At 43.1% G+C, this 22,296-nt stretch overlaps 1 protein-coding gene across 2 annotated transcripts; it reads right to left on the bottom strand.

Moving 5' to 3' along the window:
- Positions 1–3,254: 3,254 nt before the first annotated feature.
- Positions 3,255–20,053, bottom strand: LOC127028012 (ubiquitin-associated protein 1-like). Of its 2 annotated transcripts, XM_050913842.1 has the most exons (7): positions 20,011–20,053; positions 15,141–15,265; positions 11,642–12,571; positions 7,629–7,664; positions 6,993–7,190; positions 5,395–5,496; positions 3,255–3,947 (listed from the first exon to the last, which is right to left on the bottom strand). In XM_050913842.1, exons 1-7 carry the CDS (start codon positions 20,042–20,044, stop codon positions 3,807–3,809), a joined length of 1,566 nt encoding a protein of 521 aa, XP_050769799.1. In that variant the 5' UTR covers positions 20,045–20,053; the 3' UTR covers positions 3,255–3,806. The 2 variants fall into 2 exon arrangements, with proteins under 2 accessions (XP_050769799.1, XP_050769800.1); XM_050913843.1 differs by lacking the exon at positions 7,629–7,664.
- Positions 20,054–22,296: the final 2,243 nt, after the last annotated feature.

Here is a 22,296-nt window from a genome sequence, read left to right as displayed (position 1 = left end):
AGAATGGTGATAACAGGTGCTTTATACATTTTTATTTTTAAACCATTGTATTAGCTGTAATTTCACCAACAGATAAAACTACCGGAGTAAGTTAACCTCAGTATTTAGAGGCATTGACCTTTGTCTGTGAGGGTCAGGCCAGACCCTCAGTATCTGGCAGCAGCTAGCACAAGAAGGCAGAACAACCTCTGACAAAGTTAAAGCAGTGCCAAGTACATAAATCAGGTACATAAATCAATCTGATCTGAGAACCTAAGGAAAGGCCCTAAAGTCTCAAGTGTGACTGGGAATGCAGTCATCATCTCACCAGCTATCAGCAAGACCTCCCCACGTCCAGGCTGAGCTTTGATCATAACTTGACATGAGAGAATGACAGTACCAGAGTAACTAGCAATGCACAGCACCCAAAACAACATTCAAGTCTCATCACATTGTGTCACTTGTTACATGTTTCTTCAGAAGTGCCTCTCCCCTAAGCCACCAGGTTAATCCCCTCCAAGCCGCTCTATCACTTCCCCTCCTCAGCTGGACAGGGGGGAGAAAATACAACAAAAAGCTTGTGGGCCAAGATAAGGACAGGGAGATCACTCAGCAATTACTGTCAAAGGCAAAACAGACTCGACTTGGGGAAAAATTAGTTTAATTTATTATCAATCAAATCAGAGTAGGATAATGAGAAATAAAACCAAATCTTAAAACACCCCTCCCTTCTTCCCAGGCTCAACTTCAATCCCGAATTCTCTACCTCCTCCCCCCGAGTGGCACAGGGGGATGGGGAAGGGGGGTTTGGGTCAGTTCATCACACGTTGTCTCTGCCGCTCCTTCCTCCTCACACTCTTCCCCTGCTCCAGCATGGGGTCCCACCCATGGGAGACAGTCCTCCATGAACTTCTCCAATGTGGGTCCTTCCCATGGGCTGCAGTTCTTCAAGAACTGCTCCAGCATGGGTCCCTTCCATGGGATGCAGTCCTTCAGGAACAGACTGCTCCAGCGTGGGTCCTCCACAGGGTCACAAGTCCTGCCAGCAAACCTGCTCCAGCCTGGGCTCCTCTCCACAGGGCCACAGGTCCTGCCAGGAGCCTGCTCCAGCATGGGCTTCCCACGGGGTCACAGTTTCCTTTGGGGCACATCCACCTGCTCTGGCATGAGGTCCTCCACAGGATGCAGGGTGGATATCTGCTCCACCGTGGACCTCCATGGGCTGCAGGGGGACAACCTGCTTCACCATGGTCTTCTCCATGGGCTGCAGGGGAATCTCTGCTCCCAGCCCCTAGTGCACCTCCTCCCTCTCCTTCTTCACTGACCTTGGTGTCTGCAGAGTTTTCTCTCTCACATATTCTCACTCCTGTCTTCTGGCTGCTGTTCCACAGCAGTTTTTTTCCCCTTCTTAAATACATTATCACAGAGATGCTACCACCGTCGCTGATTGGCTCAGCTTTGGCCAGCAGCGGGTCAGTCTTGGAGCTGGCTGGCACTGGCTCTGTCTGACATGGGGACAGCTTCTGGCATCTTCTCACAGAAGCCACCCCTGTAGCCCCTCCACTACCAAAACCTGGCCACGCAAACCCAATACAGATGTAAATCCAGAAACCTCACTGACAAAGCAAGAGCAGCATCACCAGGGAAGACACAGACGGGTACATCTCTTCGGAAGGAGACCAGCTTTACAGGTATCGCTTCCCATCTTCACCTCTCTGCTCTCACCTCTACAACAGTCTCCATAAGCAGAGTGGTTATTGTAGTGGGGGGATTATGAAAACACTTCACACACATTAACACAACCAAAGAGATGATTTTATTCAGAGGTTTGGTCTAAATAGTTTCTTTGCTGGCAAGACTTCTTGTCCCTTCAGGACTGTCTAGTACCAGACAGACTTGTTTGGATATTAGTTCTGAGAAAACCGAAACAAGCAACACAACCGAATGCTCTCAGCAGTGACAGTAAAGCAGTTTGAGTTTTGTTTTCCAGCTTTTCTGACTAATCAGGAACCCCATTTCCTTGTTTCAAACTGTCACATTTCTCACCTGGGAAGGAAAGCTGGGCAACTGCCTTACCTGCACCCACAGAGGCAGCACCTGCTGACCCACCAGCTGCTGAATGTCCTTCTTAGACAAGTTTTAATTTCAGCCCCACCACTATAAGCTGGTGAAGCTCAATGCTACAGGATACGATGCAAGGCAATCTGCCCTGGTCCTGCTCATCATCCATCTCCACATCTCCTAGATACTTGCCAGCTACATCTCTCCTCAGCATCATTTTGTTTTAAGTAACAGTATGTAATTAACACAGTTAAGCACCTCACAGAGAATTCCAGGAGTTAACACTGAACGCAAATTAGATGTTTTGGTCATATGAAGTTAACAACATAAGGGAGACAAATGCCATCTCCTTCGGGGTCCTAATGAGCTAAAACCTCTTACTGAAAAAACCAAAACTGAGGCAACGAGCCGAGTCATTTTCCCCTCCTGAAGTCCAATGCTCCCAGCTCCATGCTCTAACATGAGTTTGGATCCCTAGGCTTGGTTTTTGCAACAAAACAAAAATAAGCCACAGAAAAAAGCAGCAAATTCCACCACTGCAGCCATCCGCCTGGAGACCTCTGGTTGTTCTGCCCAACACAGACAGTGTTCATGCGTGCCTACAGGAGCAGGCAGCACCTGGGCAGGCAGGATCCAGCAAGTTCTTCATCTGCTGAAGCCAAAGAGCGTGAGAGATGGGAACCATGACACTGGGAGTTATATTTGAGGGTTTTATTAGTTGTTCTTCTGCAGAATCAAAATATTTAGCAAATTACTTTAAAGATTCCTCAAGACTGCTGATATTTTATGTATTTAGAACTTGAACAATGTACAAAGTAATACTTTGAACTATCAAAACCAACCCAAAACCTGATTTCTAGTACTAGATGTTATTATGTAATTCTATAGCAGTGTGAGAAATGGAACTAATGCAGTGAGTATATCTGTTTTAAAGAAAGTGCTTGAAAGAAACCTCCTGCATCACACTGAGTATTATTTAAAACAAAAAGATAACTGAGTTCCTAGCAGGGCATTGTCTTAAATATCCTACAAACCTGGGGGATTAAGAATACTGAGCTCCAGCTCTCTGCCTTCAGGTTCAAGAACCAACACAAGTTGCAGGTCCAGGTGGAGTTCACAGCTTACCTGTTTCAAGAGAACTTACACACCACTCAGCGTTGGATGCTCATGTCTGGCAGAAGTGTTGGATGCATGGGTAAAAAAACCACAAGAGGAACAGCTTCTCTCTTTATGCATAGCGACAGTTTCTGAACCAGTGTTTTACTAAGTTACAGACTAACTTTCAACCAAAAAATAAAACTCCATTGCACTAAAGGTCAAATTTAACCAGTTAATCTGGACTATGACACAGTCAAGTAATTCAGTACAAGCAGACACCATGAAAGCAGCTTCAAAGAACCAAAGCATCCTAGTTTCAGAACCAACTTAGTATTCTTCTGTCCAACTCCAGTGCAACAGTGAGGGGGAGAAACCACTCCTGTCTCTACCTATGCAGAATTCCAGTAGAGGTTGGGCAGTCTAAACTCTCCGTTGTCAAGCTGGAAAAAGGAAACTTAGGAAAGGACACTTTAAAAATTTAATTTAAGAAAGTTGGCTCTCAGTGGAAAGAGAAATGCTAGAGTGATGCACGTGGGTGGGCTTGCTCAGTCACTCTCCCTTGTATGCGAAAAGCTGGACTCCTTCCTGCCGAGAGCAAGTCACACTGGATACGAAGGTGGCAAGGCTGGTCCTGCTCCGTTGCACACCAAGAATCCAGGAATGTGTTTTCAGCTGGCTCCTGCACGGGCCATTAGATCTTCCAAAGCGTTGTGTTGGTCGTTGTTATGTAATAATAAGACCTCCTTAATGTCTTTTAGTTCAAAGCCCATTTCTTTAAATTGGCTCATTAGTTGGAGAAGTTCTGTGATCTGAAAGACACAGACAGTCCATTATTTGCAAGAGAAAAGAGGATCAGTGCTTGGTGGAGGTTTAGCACAGAGCCAGTCTTCAGCAGCTGGGCACCCCATGGGGTGGATTCCTACTCCCCAAGTACAGCCCGTTCCAGTTCCGTTTGGAGAAAGTCCACTCACGCAAGAGCCGGCAGAGCTCTGGGTGCAGTAGCCCACGGAGTCTCACCTTCAGTCCCCTGTTTGCAGTCCTGCATTTCCAAAATCTTCTTCAGCAAGGGCACCAAAGCTCAGTCTGTGGGGGTGTCTCTCCCAGTAGGAAATTTATCAGCCTGGCCTAATTCAGACTCTGATTAATGTCACCCTGCCCCCCATCTAGCAGCTACTGCTGCATCTGAATTTTTTTAAAGTTACTTTGACTTTGGGAACAGTACAGTAGCCCTTGCTATCAAATGGCTCTTCAGATCTAGGGCAAACTTGGGGGATTAGCACAAATCCTATTGGACACACTGTGTACGATACTACCAACATCAACCACAAATCCTCCCTGAGCTTTGAAAAAATAAAGTAACAAGAAGTGAATCAATTGATCAGACTTTTATGAACCCTCTGCCATTTACAGGGCCTCTGCTCCACTTTGGGGGGGGGACGGACGGACGGGACGGGACCAAAAAACCAAACAAACAGGTTGAAATGGACAATCAGGAGATTAGCCATTTCCAATTTTGGGGTTAAGCCAGTAGCAAATGCGTTTCCTGAACTCAGTCACTTCTCCCATCTTCACACTGTTGTTCCTCTGTTTGCAAGCTCATCACTAAGTCCAAGAAAGGCAGGAAGGCATATATATGTCTGGGAGGGTTGGGTTGCACCTCTAAAGATTTCATATAATAACTTGGCACACAACAGGCTGGCAAATTTTAAAAGATCCTGCTGTCCTCTGCCCTGGCTACCCACTCCTGCCTCTGTACCTTTGGTGCTGGTAAAACAGCCAGACAATGAAACAGACCCCAAAAACCATATTTTCCAGCTTCTTCCAGAGAGAGCACTAACCCAATGTGCTGAGCAGCCAGGCAGATGCATTTGTACAAGGGAGAAAATTCATGGCCAGGACAGGCTGGCAGGGTTTGAAAGATAATTTGCTGGCTTCTGAAATTAACTGTCTCTGTACCAAGCACCTCACCCACAAGAGAACTCTGGGTTCAAAACATTACAACCAGAATAAGCAGGGTCTTTAAAAAATCCTGTCCCCATAAAAATGCATGCAAGTGAGAGCAATAAAGCAACGCAGAAAAATTCTAATGCTTTAACACATATTCACTTTATCACCACAAGAATGTCCTTCAGCAGTCAGTTTTGGAAACAAGGCAGCATTACCATGAAAGCCAGAATTACATCAGCCAGAGGAACTGCTGCTGGAATTCCCCATCACGGCGCATTCTCTCTATTCCTTAGCACACTGTGCCCTCACCTTCTCCTCTGAACACTGGTGCATTTCCAAAGCCGCTTCAACAAGAAGTGGATCAAAGCCCTTCTCACAAAGCTGTCCATGTGCAAACAGGTAATCCAAAACCTGTGGGGAATGAAGAAAAGAAACTAAGTTTGCAGAGTGGCATTTGCAGCATGCGGTTGAATACCATCTCTGTACACGCAGAGGGGCTGAGCACGACACTACCCCAGGCTTCACCAGGGACTGAGATAAAGTCCTTCCTAGTAGAGTTGAGATGCTCTTTATGCAAGAGCTTGTTCAGAGAAAACAAACGAGCCCTTCTGTCCTCCTGTGCTCTCCCACCAGCTCTGAACATCATCTTCCACTTCAGTCAAAGCAGTCTCAGAAGCCTATCTTTAGCCTTCCATGCCTGATCACTGAGCAGAAGGCAGAAGTTTAACTGTGCCTTTTATACTACAAGTTTTTAAAATGAAACTGTTGGTCCAGCAGTCAAGATGTATCAGCTTTTAGCTTCCTCTCAGACAGCCGCAAGAGCTGATGCAATCTGAAAGCAGTCAGCCTTTTAAGATCAACTCAGCATACTGGTGAGTGAGCTGCAAATCCCAGCTCACATGTCCAGAAATCACTGCCAAATTTCTTATCCGTCCTCAGCTTTGAGAGGTACGGGGAAAGGTCAGATAGGTAATGCTAGGTACGCGAAAGAATGCAGCCTGCAAATACAGCAGGATTTAAAACTGCCCTCCTAAGGGACATTTTTTCCATTTGATACTACAGTTCACTCCAGCGCATAGCTTAAACTGCTCTTGATGCATAGGTAGTGGGCAAGCAGATCAGCTCCACAAGCAGAAGTCACTGGGACACTCCTCCTCCCCAGGCGACAGGTGCAGTCCTACCAGGCAATGCTCTGCACAGCACACAGCCTGCCTAGGGTCAGCACAGAAAGTTTGGCCATGCTCTCCCTGCTTTAAAATGTTTGTTTGAAGTGGATCCAAGACCCAGAGCCACGCTTCACCCTGCAGCACTTTATGCTCTGTGACCTGGTTTTAGCAACCATTTGAGGCAACACATGAGGCAGGAAGCACCACAACCAGAGCACACAAAAGAAAGTCAGTCAGTGGTGCCTTGCGAGAGCTTTTCAGGGCTGTTGTAAGCCTGCAGGGGCCAATCTCTACAAGGAGAGACGTCAGCATCGTAAGCCGTGCTCAGAACAAGGGAAGTTGGCTGGTTTTTTGTCACACAGCACTAAGCATGGCGTAGAGCCACACTAAGCTTCCTTCGGATGGTTTTGGGGCTCCTGGGAAGGCCCAATACCTCCCCCAGCTTCACGTGGAGCTAAGGGCCCATCCCAAGCTCAGCGCAGCTCTGACCCAGCACCCACAGGTGTGGCTGACTCAAGCAGTCTCTCATCAGAAACATGCACAGACACTCTTTTCTTTGGTTTTGGGAGCCTTTACTGCCAGGTGACAACAACTCTAGCGGTTAATATTGCAGCAGCTATAGGCTGCAACCCCTTGTTAGAATAAAAGTATTCCCCCCTATCCATTTTGCAAACCCAAGGTTGTTTCTCAGCAGAATCAGCATCCAATCAAGGGTTTCTTCCCCATTGCACAAGCTCTTACCTGGTCTATGTTCTGTCCCTTCTTCTTCATGGCTTTCAGGACGTCCTCAGGTGAGTATCCCATGTTGATGACCGTCTCTATGCACTGCCTCTCGCTAGCGGAGAGGACCTGCTGTAGTTCAGGAGCGGGGCCACCCAACTGCTTTGTGCGGCTGGTGTTATTGGGCACTTTAGACACTGGGAAATTTTGGTGTGTTACCTAAAGGGGAAAATCCAGAGGCTGAGGTGATGGTCATCTTCTGCATCCCCATATCCTGTTTCTGGCTAGTGCAGAACCAGGATACCCCATGTAATTAATCCGAGAGGCTTTCTAGACTGCCCTTGGGAAGTTACTCACTGTTAGGATGAAACCAAGCAGTGCACGTAGTCTGACTCCCACCATACTCTTTTTACCCTCAAAACAACAATCAACAACCCAGATTCTTCACAATATACCCTCTCCTACCGGTGGATGAAAACCTTTCAATACCAAACCTTATGATATAGTCAAACCCTGTACCTCAGAGGAAGCATGGAGATTGCTTCCTTCACCCCAAGTTTACTCGTCACCTATGATTTTCTGTACTCAAAGGAACACTACTCTGGAGATTTTCAGAAACACGATCCAGTGCAAGCACACAGGTATTTGGGAACTTACCACAGGGATTTCTGTTTCCTTGTAGTCTGGGTGTACCTGTTGGACAACACACGAATAAGATGACTATAAACGTTATGCACCAGTGAGCAGAACTTGCTACAGCTGGGGGAGAAGGGTTTTATGGGAGAGATCTGGGAATAAGTCTACCATACTAGGGAGACTTGTGGTCTGATCAGGCTTCCACATGTGAGATGCAGACGTTACACATTTGTGTGTAGTCATAGAATAGCCATCATAAGGATCGTTTCTTCTCTCAGCACTCTACAAAACCAGATTATACTCCAAGAAGGATGTGTCCCCCCTCATAATAATTGTAAGCTTGTTTATTCTGTCACTATGACTGCTACATGTTCATACAGCTCAGTGTAACACACTGGCTCCTGTTCAGCTCTTGACCCAGTGCTATGCTGCCTGAATGACAGTGATAATTTTAAAGTCATTGTCTAGAGACTTCCCTTGATTTTTTTGACCACGAGAAGGGGCAAGAGAAACATATACCCCTTTTCTACTCTCAAAGCACTGCATTTCATACACCATATATGAGCAATGTGGCACACTGGCTAAAAAGAGCATGTGATTTTTCTACCAACACCCAACACTTGGTCCTATTCCCAGTACACCAACAAGGCTGGGTAACGTTCCCTGCTGTATACCTGCTCCGTTCCTGCAGAACCAGGCTGCCAGAGGGCAGAACCAACCCACCGCTTTATACTACTTTGCCCAAGATAACAGGAGTGCAAAGTCAGAACTTTGCCCCATCAAATCTGCACATTTCAATTCATCCATTTAAAAGTCTTCCTGCATTTTAAATCAAATTAGAAAAGACTGCAAGAAATTACTTTGGACCAAGAGCCTCCGTTTATTGCCTTTCCTTAATATCTTTTTAAGCCAACATAGATTGCTTGAAAGCTTGTCCACTTCTTTCAGAAAAGCCTTCTTTGGGCCCAAATTAAAAAAAAACCAAAACCCCAAAACCACAAAACCCCCCAAAAAACACCACAAAAAAAACACCAACCAAAAAACACACACCACAACAACAAAAAACTGTTTATAGAAAAACAATTTTGAGAATACATATTAGGATTTTGGCAAATTCCATCTATGGGGGGGGGGGAAGGCTTTGTTCTGCATTTCTGCCCATTTTCATCTCCAGGGTAAGAATTTATCTTCTAGGAGACAAAGCCCGAGAAATCATGTTCAGTCTGATGGACTGGTTTACCCAAGAACCTCTCTTCATGGTGGTAGAGGGGTTCAAAGCTCTTCACACACCCCCTTCCTCCAGGCACTTTTGCCAGAGCAAAAAGCACTAGAATATGGGATACACTGAAATGGGGGTCTGGAGTAGCCCTGAAATCAGCTGGTTATCAAATTGAAGGATGATGCTTTGTTATTGGTGCTGCAGTCAGGAAAACCAAAACTGCTTCTGACACTAGAGATTCAAGAGTCCAGGAAAACCAACTCCTCCTCCTCAATCTACTTGAGCTTGACAACCTGTGCTTGTGGTCAGTGATTTCCAGCAGAGGAGAGAAACACCTAAAGGAATTGCAGGGGACAAAGCCAGGACTGGTCACTCAGTAGCCACCCTCCCTTACATCTCAAACTTGCATTTCAGTGCCCTTCAAGAAGCAGACACGCAGTGCTCTCAGTATGTGCTTGCACACTGTGCCTACTTTTAGGGACTTCATACAGAGGCCGGGAGCCCTGCCTGCAGCTGGTATGCCTGCACACATCATGCTAGTGCAGCGGTATGTATTCTGAACGGTCCACCAGAAGTGCCTCATCCTCCCGTAACCAGAGATTTCTCTAAATAAAATGCATCATACTAATCAGGTCTCTGACCAGCTTTGTTTAATTCCAACCTGTTGTCTTCACTAGTCATTTCTCCCTCTACCAATGCTGCAAAAAGCAAACTAGTGAGCTTCAAAAAAATACTCAGAGGAGAGGGGATCACCCAGGACAGAATCAGTGCAGCCTCAGAGAAATCACAAGTTTATTTCCATCCAAAAAACCCTAGACCCAATTCACTGGTAAAGCATAAACTCCAGTGGTAACTCCAAATCCAAAGTTACAATTTCTAGTCTTGTGAGAAAAAAATTTATATATAAAATCACTGTGGAATACACTGGGACATATAATTGTCCTGAGGCTTTCTAAAAAGGACAGGCTTATTCTTGTGTAGCCTCGCAGAAAAGGGATGCATGACCCTTCTGCTCCCAGCCACAGAGATGACTGTGACTTCCTTCTATCATTTTCATACTCTGAGGATTTTTGTTACATTTACTTCAATTTCTTGCAGCTCAGCTGTCATTTTCCAGCCACTGGGACCATATTGTGGAAATATGAAACAAGTATATTCTGAAGTCTTGGAATTGAAACAGAAAGAACTAGTTCTGTCGGCATACCTATTTCTTGGTTTGCTAATTCCAAAGCAGAAATAGTTTCAAATGAAGATCTTTATTACTTCTCCTAGTAAGACTATTTTTTGTTTATTTATCAGTTTGTATCTTCCCTTACAGCATTCTTGAGAATACACCTTCTCTCTTGGTCTTTAATAAGTTTTAATCCAGCATAGAGATTTGAATAATTAGAGTGAAAATTTGGCCATCTGAATGCCCATCTATCTAGTTGTGATCTTTCATGTTAATCCCTAGAGATGTGTCACGTGTCATACTTCGAGGTTTCACCTCTGAGCTACATACGATCATACAATCACCTCTCAAACCTGTGACCTGTAGCAGTGAGCAGCTGCTCAGTGCATTGCTGCTTCTGCCAAAGTTTACTGTATTAAATTTGTTCTAGTGATCAACAAACAGCTGTTCTGCTGTGCTCCGACAAATACACTAGCTGCCAGAATACTGTATTTCGCAATTAATAGTGCATTTACCTAAGCCTGAAAAGAGGAGAAAGAACAACAGGAGAGAAGCAGTGTCACTTGTTTCAGAGCACATGGTGTCACACAAAAGCCTACAGTATACCAGTAAGGCCACAGAACCACTGAAGCACCACTTATATTGGACAGAAGCAGCCAGATTATTTTAGAGCCAGCTAGAGGATTTGACTACACAGTTTCTACTAGGCTTCATGAGTATTGGTGTCCAGATCTTAGGTTCTTTGGAAAAAAAGTCCACAAGCTTACTCAAATCTCTGCTCTTATTCACAAAGAGACAAAGACAACAGCTGGTGTGAAGTTAAGTGTCCCCAAAGTAATTTTAGAACTTGCTACAAGTTTGAGGAAATGAAGCGTTAAACTCCTGTCTCAGAGCTGTACAGCAACCAAATGTAACATTAGTGATCTGAGATGATCCTCAAGACTGCTTCTGGTATCCACAAAGCAATCCTTCCACCCTCCTTTACAAGGAAGAGGGTAAATACCAGATTTCAGACCACCATCATTTTCATCCTTTTAAAGGTTAGATTTTAAAAGGATCTCAGGAAAAAGAAAAAAAAAAAAGACAGACAATTATTTCACTGCAGGTCAACTGCAAGCACTTTTTTCTTCCCTGAATGACACAGCACATGTGTGTTTTTTAATGTTATTGCTTCTATTCCTTGAAAAGTCTGCATTTCCCATTATTTCCAGCAAATAAATAAGCAAGCCGAGGAACAAATCTAGCAGAGATTTAACTCAAAAACTAAGAGCAGTTCAGAATCTGATATATCTCAGTTGGATAAGACAGAATGCAGGACTGTACAAAGATCTCTCATATGCTTAGCTCAAAGGTGTGCAACTATGAACAACAAGAGCTGAAAAGCTGAAAGAAAAGTCACCAGAATTGGTCTAAAAATATCAGATTTGGGGGAAACCTGAAGAGTAATAACCTGAGGTTCAGAACTGCCAGCATGAAGACCTGTTTGATCAATTTGCCACGTAAATGAAGAGGAACTACCACACATGATCTACACACCACTCCCATTAAACGAACCTAAAACCACAGGACATTTTAGGAGCAACATTTGCCTCCACACCTCCACATCTCCCCAGCAACCCCGATTCTAATCCACTGCACATTTACCATAGTCGCTGTGCTTTGAGATGATTCTTCTTCTGTACAAACTGTTGACACAGCCAGGGAAGGCAGCCTGGATGAAGAGGATAATGTTGATGTCTCCATGCCACTGTCCTCTTTTAGAGCAGAAAGATCAACCATATGGTGTCCATTCAGTTCACTAGCTTTACTCTGAGCACAGGTCTGCAAAGAGCTGAGCAAAGTGCCATTGTGGAGACAGGTAGTGCTGTGGAAAGCACTCATGAGCTTTGATGATTTTTGATCACTCTCATCGGAGTCAAGTTTAGGAAAGGACAGGGATTTGATATTGCTCACTGAAGTGATAGGGGATAGGGACACTTTGGAAGACAAGGACATCTTTTCACAGTTTCCCAACTGCGGTAAAGTGATAAAGCCATTGGGTTTGTGAAGGGGCTTGAAGTCCAACGTGGCCCTTTCTATGGATGCCAGAACTTCCTCATCTTGCAACACAGACTCAGACCCTCCTTTGGGCAAAGTATTATCTAACAGCTGGGCAACAATTGGCCCAGTAGTACCAACATGAATTTCAAGAATATTTTTTAATTCCTCCTTATCATCGAGAGTTTTTAATTCCAGTTTGTCAAATGGGTCATCTTCACATTCAAAATCAGCTGGGTTGAAGTCTGCTTTTGGACAAGGTGGACTGCAAACCTTTTGCTTCACAGCACTGCTGTTGGCTGGCGTGGGAGTAAGAATATTATTGTGCTGCAGGCTAGCAAGGATGGGGTTAATAGGAGGAGGCATGGCCTCAGGGCAAGGTCCCTCTGAGAACCCCATTTTGTTGCTGACCTCTGGAGCTGCTTTTGAGTTCGCTAGCACTTCTTCTGCCTTGCATTCAGCTTCTCTCTGGGCAGCTTCAATTTTTTTGATATCTTCAGCCCACTCAATTGTTTTCTTTTCCAGTGAGAAGTCATACTGACCGGGGGTGGAGGGGAAAGGAAAGGAGAAAAAAGATAAATTATAAGGATCATAGCCACTACTTCTAACAGCAACATAAGTAACATAGAATAAGAGCTATGTGAATTACCATGGACAGGCATCAATTTTTTCCCAGCATCTCTTGTAACCTACAGACTGGCAAAGCTAGAAGACACCAGAAGTAGTTCATTTTGCCTCTAGCAGCAAAACCTGTCTATAGTCTGGATTAGAATATCATATTTTGCCTCCTTCCTACATTTAGTTTTGCTTTAGAGCTACTGATCATCCGGAGATCAGTTTCACAGCCCTCCCACCCTCTCCCCCCAAGACAACGGATGTAGCAAGGGGAAGTCTAATGCATTACTAGATGGACAATCATACCCAGATCTGGCACCACTGAACTACTTCCCTGTCCACAAGTTCCACAAGTCATTCAAGACTACGGCAGAGTATTTTTGCATCCAAAGACCAATACAGTATTACTCAGTTCCCCCTAAAAGATTCCTAAGGGACTTGATATTAGAGTTTTACACCCACTAGTTTAAGAGGTATTGGTATTCTTATCCCAGTGCCAATGGCTCACCAGCCAAAGGGGATATACCGGCTACACCGATGATGACAACTACCTGCAGTAGCAGATTTTGCTGCAGTTACTGGCATGACAGGATCCCACAAGCTTTTCTCATTTAACATCAGCTCCTTCAGAGCCAGGTTAGCACAGGAAGGCATTTGTAAGCTACTCACTACCAGTTTACTGGCCACTGTAGTGGCCTGGTTGAGGACAAAATTCTGAACAGACTAAATCTACTTAAAGCTTTAATATCTTATGAAGAATGAACAGCCTCAAATGCTCTTTTAATAACCACAAAATGTTCAGAGAACACAGCCTACAGGCTAAGTTCAGGGTATAACCTACCTGTGACTCACAAGAAGTCATAAGATATCCTTTCCAGGATAACAGCACATAACCAAACAGGAGTGCTCTTGCCATGGGACTGCTAGGTCATACAAATTCCTAGCTCTGAAGAGCAACAAGCCAGCAAGGCTTGCTAGGCCTCTACTAGGCTTTTCTGGGACTCGCTATGTGTTGCATCACATCCTATCCTATAGCGGGCACCAGTGAGATCCTGGAGACCTGTTGTCTCAACTGTATAACAGTTTTCCCTTCCCTTAGCTCTAAGACTCCAAGAGGTGTGATACACAATTTATCAGCAAGGTGACTTTGAAAAACAACTCACTGGCAGAAGTGCTGGGCACTACTCATTACACATTCTTTGCTATCTGAGCAGAGCTATCGTATTTTTTTGTGTGTGTGTGTATATGGTTTTATATATAGAGAGACACCAAAACTGACTAGAGCCGTATTTTTTTTATATTAAAAAATGGAGGGTATTTATATAAAAATATATGGCTTTGGGCAATTTTGCTTCCCTGCACTTTTTTTTTTAAACAGCTCTCACTACAGCTGTAAAGAAGTCAAATTGCACCGTGAGATACATAGTCTACATAGTCACATCATATTATGCAAGGTGTTGCAGTCCAATTGAGCATACTATACTTGAGCCTCAGCTTGGCAGGAAAATGGAGACATAGCACAATGAAACCAGCAACAGGACATTAGAGTCTCCTTTAGCTCTCCCACACCAACTTAATTGGGTGGAAATATGTGTATTAGGACAATCAGGTAATCATTTAATGGTTATAATGAAAAAGCCATGATGTAGGGTAATTGAGATATTCAGCTCTCCGGTGGATGAGTTGCAGGGCAGGGAAAAAAAAAAAGCAAAAAAAAGCAGAACCATCTACAGCAATTTGTCACAGCTGAAGTGAAAACAATCATCAGTTTGGACCGACCAAGGAAAATCATGGATCCAAATGAGAAAACATAGTTCAATTAGATTTCCTGTATCACAACCTGCATTTGGAGATTAGATTTTCAACATTTATGCTAAAGCAATTGATTTTATGCTACCAAGAGTTTATTGTAACAGAGACATGCTCCTCAAAGACCTGGAAGCCATCCGTACCAAGCTGTAACCTGTTTGCCCTACAGCTGGAAAAGAATTCCCACTCAGAACTGCACAGAAAACAAGAACTGGAAATTTATTTCTTCATCCCACTATTGTGAGAACCCATAAAATATGGTCATAGAAACACTTGTTACCCTCAAACAAGATTCTGCAAGTATGCCATAGCATGGCTATATCAGTTCTTACCATTTTTCCTCTTAAAAATGCTACTCAAATTTAGTCAGGGTAACATTTATAACTATTACACAAAAACATTGTGCTTTTTTTGAAGTAGATACACTAAAATAAATGCTATTAGGCTTTTTAAAGCAATAAGAAGTAGAAACCTTTTGCACGGCCTATCATATTTTTATCTTTCTATACATTCTAACAGATCTTCTGCAACTACTGCCTGGCATATGAAATGACACTACAGGACCGACAAGACTAACATTTGAACACGTGTGCAAACTGTGACTACTTGCAATTTACAGCACCACATGTTGGGGGCCAGGGGTGAGGGTGAAGAGAGCAGAAAGGCAAAACACATCACTTACCTGGGCTTCTCTGACAAGCTGAGAAGAATCAGGCAGGCAGAAACCAATGGGTAATCCAACCTTTGCTGGGGTTTTGAATTTGTCTCCTATCTTAAATGGGACATCATCAAGATAACTGAAAGGCCCTAAGATCAAAAGCAGAAATTGTATAAAAAAACCCAAAAACCAAACTTATGAGTTTAATGCATTCAATTAAGACTCACATTTCTGTATTTGGGAGCTATTTTATATTTGCTGCCCCAACTACACCAGGTGACTCAATACAAAGGAAGTTGCTTGATCAGAAACACATTGAATCTGTTTGGACTTCATTGCCTCAGTTTTGGTTTTGGTGGTTTGGGTTTTTTTTTTTTTAATGTTCTAGCTCATAACTATTTAAAAAAAAAACCAAACAAACACACAACACAACAATCCAACAATTGAACAGATTTTGAAGTCAATATACCCAACATTTTAGCTTCCCTTGTGACAAGACTATGCCTACACAACTGGAAGCTGAAACTCTCCTGAACACTGTATTCTGTTATGTCTCTATAAAAAGATCCATCATTTTTGTCATATTCAAAACAGGCTTTAAAATAACCCAGCTTTAGAGCAGCTAAGACAAACTAAAATCCAGGTTTTGGCATACAAGTAGGAAGTAACATTTGGACAGAAGTGGTCACAAGGGCAAAGTGACCCAAAGTCTAGACACTCAACTTTAACCAAAACACAGTGAAATAGCTCAAGACTATTTAGCATAGCAATTCTGATTTTTGAAACAAGGCAATCTAACTTAATCAGCTGTCTGATTTGTGATCACTCCAATGAGAGGCCTCAGACTTATTTCATGGTCCTCCATCTGTCCTTTATATCTATCACTTACATGTGGTATTTAAAAAGTATTTTAGGACAAAACACTTTCTTCAGGCATCCTGCAAACTCATGAGGCAGAATCACTTAGAGCTCAACCACCTCCAAGAAGCCAGACTATAGGTTTGTTTTCCTTGAGCTGCTGTGAAGAAGTATTAGAAAACACACAATATAAATTGTGCCCAGTTTCTCGATTAACTGAAAGGGGTTTCTTGGATCACTGGTCTAAGCTTTTGGAATTACAGGCAAGGTTTCTGGCTGTGTATAACATTCTGAAGCATTCCTCTAGCACTCATTTGTAACTTTGCTTTGAGTGTTGTGGATCCAAAAAGACATTAGTGGCAACATTAAGATGTTGTTCAGTGACTAATCTCTTTCTCAGCGAGCTGTGACTTGCCATTTTTATCTGACCCATTTTCATACTCAGATGACAGTTTAAGTCCTGTTTGTGTTCCTTCACTGTTGACTCATCTACAACAAGGCAGTCACAGGCTCCAAAAGGATGAGCAGCTTTCGAAAACAGGAACATCCTGTTAATTTGGAGTTAAATGTTTATGTGCTGTCATCACTTGAGCTCTCATACTATGCACTGCACTGGCTGGTCCCAGAGTCCTGTTAGGACACAGGTGGTATTTCCTCCAGCTTTGAAACCATCAGGCTGAATAACCTACATCCCACCTGCACCACCAGGATGAAAAAGTGCTCCAGGCAGAATATAATAGCATTTTCACTGATCCTTACTGAGAAGCACACATTCAAGCATTACACAGCACAGCATCCAGATGGCACCTCACTGGCCACCAACACCACTATTTGCAACACGGCATCCAAACAGTATTTGAGCTGGCAATTTGAGAACCTGGATATGCCAAAGTGTTTGCTTATGCAGAAATAGCAACTGTGGCAGCCTTTGCACCGAGAGTGGTAAATCATGGCCAGATCAGAGACAACCAGATCTCCTGACTGCTCAGAGACTGGTGTGACTGCTGCTACTATACCCTGCATTAGTCCCACTGGCACAAGTCCTGCTCTAAGCAGGATGATCCAAGTGAAGCAGGATTACCTCTCTGCACTGATCTCACAGCCCAAATTACTCAGTGTGCAAATACTTGTCTTATTAGGCCTATTGACACAGTAAGTGGTAGACACCTCCCCTTGCACAGCCTTCTTGTTTGCCTGAAATAGATACTAGCCACAGAGGGTACAAGCACACATTGCGGTATTTACATAGCAACACTCTTTGTTTTGGTACAGTAAAAAACCCTAAACACACCTAGACTAGATGGGCTGCACTGACAGCTGCCAGTTTAACCTCAGCAACTAGACTAAGGAATAAAAACCTTCTAGTTTCTTCCCAGTATACTGATTTTTTAACAATGACCACTGCTAATAACCTCATCTTGAATACAACTCTGCTACAAAACCCGCAAGCACACGTTAAGAAACACACCAAGTGTTTTAGGACATTTGATGGTAAAAAGTCTTTCTGAAGCAAAACATTGATGCACATAGTATTCACTTTGTTCCAGCCCAATCAGAACAGCACTAGTCTAGGGAAGTTAAAATCTGATCCAGAAAGCCAAGAATCCTTTTCTTTTTGTAAACGGATGACCTTTCTGCCTGAACACACTGATGGGTAAGGGTGCAAATTGTTTTAAGTGGCAAATTCTAAAGCAATAAGCAAAATCTACATATAGAAAGTATTACGCAAGCCACTGTTTCAATAGTCACATGTTCAAGTGAAGCAATTAAAGGTTTTTTTGAACTGTTATTTAATATGGCTGTTAGCCACTTCATCCTTTCAGCAGTTAAAAGCATATTGAGGAAGTTCTGAGAATAGCCCTGGCAAAACTGTACCTGTCAGTCTGATCTCTGGCACCACGTACTATATGATATTCCTGGCCCAAGGATCTACTACGAGAGTAAGATTTCTCTCCGCTTCAGCGTAATGCAGAAATCACTGGCCAACTCATAGAAGTGTCCTCCAGTTTGGTAGCAAAATGGAAACATTTCAGATAAAACCAGTTACCAGTTATGAATGGGGAACAGTTCTGAAACCAAGTGGAACTTAGTTTTTGTGGTCACACAAATCACACTTACGTAATTTTCAGAAATTGGAGTTAAAAGCTTTCAAGTTGTATAGTGACAGTGACAATACAACAGCAATATTAACGTACTGCACTTGGTATAACCCACACCTTTTGCGCAACAGATGAGAGGTGCATTTCTAGATGCCACTAATTACTACAACTTAAGCTTGAACTTCCAATTATTCAAATGACAGGAGAGCATTTGAAGTTACATGCTTAGGTATACTTATAGGTGTATGCTAAGAATACCCTTCAAGACAGGAAGAGAGTTCCTTCCTCTCCATCCATACCTTATGTTCCCATCTTCATCTCCATCTGAACATGGTCCTGAGCAACCTGCTCTAGGTGGCTCTGCTTGAGCAGGGGGTTTGGACATGATGATCTCCAGAGGTCCCTTCCAACCTCAACCATTCTGTGATTCAACAACAGTCCTCTAACCTCCAATAAGCAGCTCAACAATAAGTACAAGAGATGCATCAACTATGTTGACCAATTTAATCAGCCTGCCAGAGACACTGAGCCAAAGGTAGCTGTTGGGCTAGATGCTTTACAGTAAGCCAAAATTCACTTGGTGGGATTAATTCTTAACAACCCTGGAGAAAACTGAAAAATTGCCCTGCTGATTTCTTAAGACCATAATAAGCCAAGGAAGTTGCTCCACGACTCCTCAGAAACAGTACTATGACAGTGTCGCTGGTATCATTAGGAACAGAGGGTGTACAAAAGGGTAGACAAGTTAACCAGCCAGCTTACAGCACCATTTGTTTTGATTTTGTTATTTTGAAGCCAGAAGCATGTTCTACCACACCGTACTGTTTTGAGAAATATTTAAGACAGGTTGAATTCTAGCTCCGAGCAGTGTCTTTGTTAGTCTGGTTTAGGAAGCAGAAGAGAGAAATAAAAACAGACTCAAAAGACAAGCAGTCAGTGTTCATAGATACAAGAGAACAACTGCTGAAGAGCTGGCAGCTATCTAATAAAGAAATTAATTGTCTTGCAGCAGGATCACTGGGCCACAGCAAAGGAGACCATCTAAAAATTAAATTTTGATAGGTCATTTTTATTAATCCTTAACCATGTATTATTCTGTACTTCAACTTTACACTTGCAAGACTGAATAAAAAGCTCAAGGAAAAATGGAATTCCCCAGGACCCTCTTATCTGAAAGATTATCCAGGAAGATCAAGGCTGAGTTTCTAAAAGCAGAAGTTTCTATAGCATGAAAAATCATGTTAGAAATTTCACATGAACCTCCCAGTACTGCCTTGAATGATTACTGATTTGAAGAAGCCACATTACATACAACAAACTGAACTTTAATATTTCTGTGGAACATTAATCCTCCCAAATTACACCCCATTTTCTAAAAGACAAGCACATATACAGGCAAATAATTTTTATGATACCAATCATCTGCATGACACTACACACCTCAAATGTAGAAGATATTCTCTTCTTCACTTGCCTGCTGAACCAGATTAGTCCAATTTAGGAAAAAAATTCACTGCTGAGCAAAAAGCAAGCATAGCTCAATGATATATTAAAAGCTTCACTTTCAATCCAACTTCTCATGTGACTTCCACAGAAAGGAGCTACAGATCTAGTGTCCACTTCAGCAAACATCAGATAAGTATCACAACTGCAGTTCAGCTATGATTTTGAAGGGGGAAGTGGGGGAAGTGGAAGGTATTATTCTGCCATGAAGGAGTGGGGAACAGTCACAGGCTGAATTTCAGTTTAACCAGAGAACAGGCACAGCATTAGCAAGCAACTATGCAAGAAGGAAGCCAAGGCACTTCATTCCTAACAAAAAACTACTCAGAGGCTAAACAGATTAGTCTCTATGGACTGTCTAGGCTGGGACATTAGTCAGCAGCAATAGTAGGATTCATCCTATTGAAGAGACAGGGATGCCAAATTTCACTTACCATGAGAGTCGGATCCCAACTTCTTAGAAGCCATTTAGAACCTGAAAAACATTTTAAAACAGCTTTAACAACTTTATACATGTAGCACAGCATAAGCCTATGCAGTTCTACAGCATCTTATCTCTAGATTATGGGACATGTTGCAGACACTTGCTGTTTATCCTGTTCCCAAGATAGATAAGCAAACTTATTTTATAGCTCTGAGAATTGACCGAGCAGACAAATAACTTAACCCAGGGTCTGACAATTTAAATGGCAAAATGAAGAAGAAAAAGAAAAAACAGAGCCGAGAACCAGCCAGGTTGATCAGGAAGGCAGAGAGTTCCAGATCACAGTGCTCAGAGGCCGCTCTGTCCCAGCCCCATGGAGCATACCCTGTCTACCCTGGCATTAAGAATAGCCCTTCCTACTAGAAATACCACACTGATCCTCTTCAGTTTAATCCCTGTTGCTCTATAAAAGGATACTATCATATTGGGTACGCAGTCAGTTAGCCAGCGTGGCACTTGTCTAGACACACTGGGTAATGCACAGATAACAATACAGGTATACAATAAAAGGTAACATTAGGAAGATATTTTCAGATACACACAAGAAAACATTGCTAACAATAGTCCTCATCCACTGCCCACAGAATTTTACTAACAACTTTTAAAATTTGGATGCAAATCCTACGTGGCCAAGATGTTAAACACAGAAGTGCCTAGCCAGCTTTTAACACAGAGCAGGCCTGTCCTGAGAAAAGAGCTGTTTTTAAGATAGAATTAGCTGTCTAATTAGCTGTTAGCTAAAACCCTGCTCCAGGATGCTTATGGTGTGTTCAATAACATAACTAGTTCTTTTGCTAGATTAGAAGTACATCAAAAGATCTTTCTCAAGACACCACAGCATAATTCTTCGAATAACTGAATTTTTAAGTCCTCCTTTGACATTATACATGACAAAGAATCAGAGTTGCCCTTTGTTTCTGAAGTCCTCCAGCTCATAGACTGAAATACCCAACAGCCGTTCTTCAAAAACATGAAGTTATCTGGTACACCCCCACCAGCAGCAGACAGCACTCAAAGCACAACTTGGAGCAGATCCAACATTCACACCCATCATTCCCCAATTGAAATCTTACTCTTAGCCTCACTGTTTCCATTGCGGATTCCAACTGCAAATGTTACCTTAAAGGAAGGGTGTCATAAGGCAAGGATTACACAGACAGCTTAGCTATTCCTCCTGGCAGCTGCTGACACATCTGGGGTCAGGAAGAGCCAGTTTCAAGTACTTTAGGAAAGTACCTTTTTCTGTGCAAAGGTCCCTTTCAACATTATGTTGAAATCAATAAGTGAACTAACCCTACTGGCTAACAGGAATTCAACACACAGCTAAAGCCAAAGCTGTACGAAGAAGATTACCCAGGTGCAACCAGACTTCATGAAACACAACGAGCAGACACTAGGCTATGAGGAAGTGAGTCATGCTGGGCAACTGCAGGCATACCTTGTACATAAAAGCTGTGTGTCATTCTGCTCAACGTCTGTCAGGTTCTTCTCAGCACATCTCACCATCTCTCTCAACATTGGCATTATGTCCAAAACCACTCCACTAAGCCAGAGAACTGATTTTGTCACTAGCCGGCAACTGCTTCTCAGAAGCGAACAAAACATTGCAGCTTCAAAGATGGAAGAAAAAGGAGGTGAAACAGTGCCGAGCCTGCCATCTCAGGAAGGCTGTCAAGGGCAAAGCCACAAGATCACCCGGTACAGTTGCATGTCAACTACTAAAGCTGAATGGGCTTTATTAGTCCCAGTGCCACAGAGGAGGAGACCAGACTGCAGACTACAGCACGTGAAATAAGGCTGCACCTTTCAGACCCGGATCACACTGTCAGACAAGCTGCTACGTTGCTAGTTCCTCTGTATGAGAGTAGCAATTAAGATGTCAACTTGATTTGTTATTATTGAAAAAGCCAGGCCACATGCGAAATCATACAGCCTTCACATACCTCACCAGTCCTCTGTATGTCACCGGAGACTGTGAGGCACTGCCTGCAAGCACGTACTATGGCTGCCCATCATCCACTACAATTACAGCGGAGCTGAACTAGGGACAAGGCCTCTACACACTTCCTTTAATTTCTCCGAGTTCATCTTTCTTCTAGTTACTATCTCAGACTGAAAAGCAAGTGCTCCTTTTCTAAAGGATTTTAAGACTTCTGATGAGAGGAAGTAACCTCCTCACTTTAGCAACTCAACTGACAAGGAAGTTTTTTTCAATGCAGCACCAGTTATCTACAGG

This window comes from Gymnogyps californianus, unplaced genomic scaffold (assembly GCF_018139145.2).
Source record: "Gymnogyps californianus isolate 813 unplaced genomic scaffold, ASM1813914v2 HiC_scaffold_134, whole genome shotgun sequence".
Taxonomy (NCBI): Eukaryota; Metazoa; Chordata; class Aves; order Accipitriformes; family Cathartidae; genus Gymnogyps; species Gymnogyps californianus.
The sequence above is the reverse complement of the archived record's forward strand: the minus strand, read 5'-3'. Positions and strand labels throughout refer to the sequence as shown.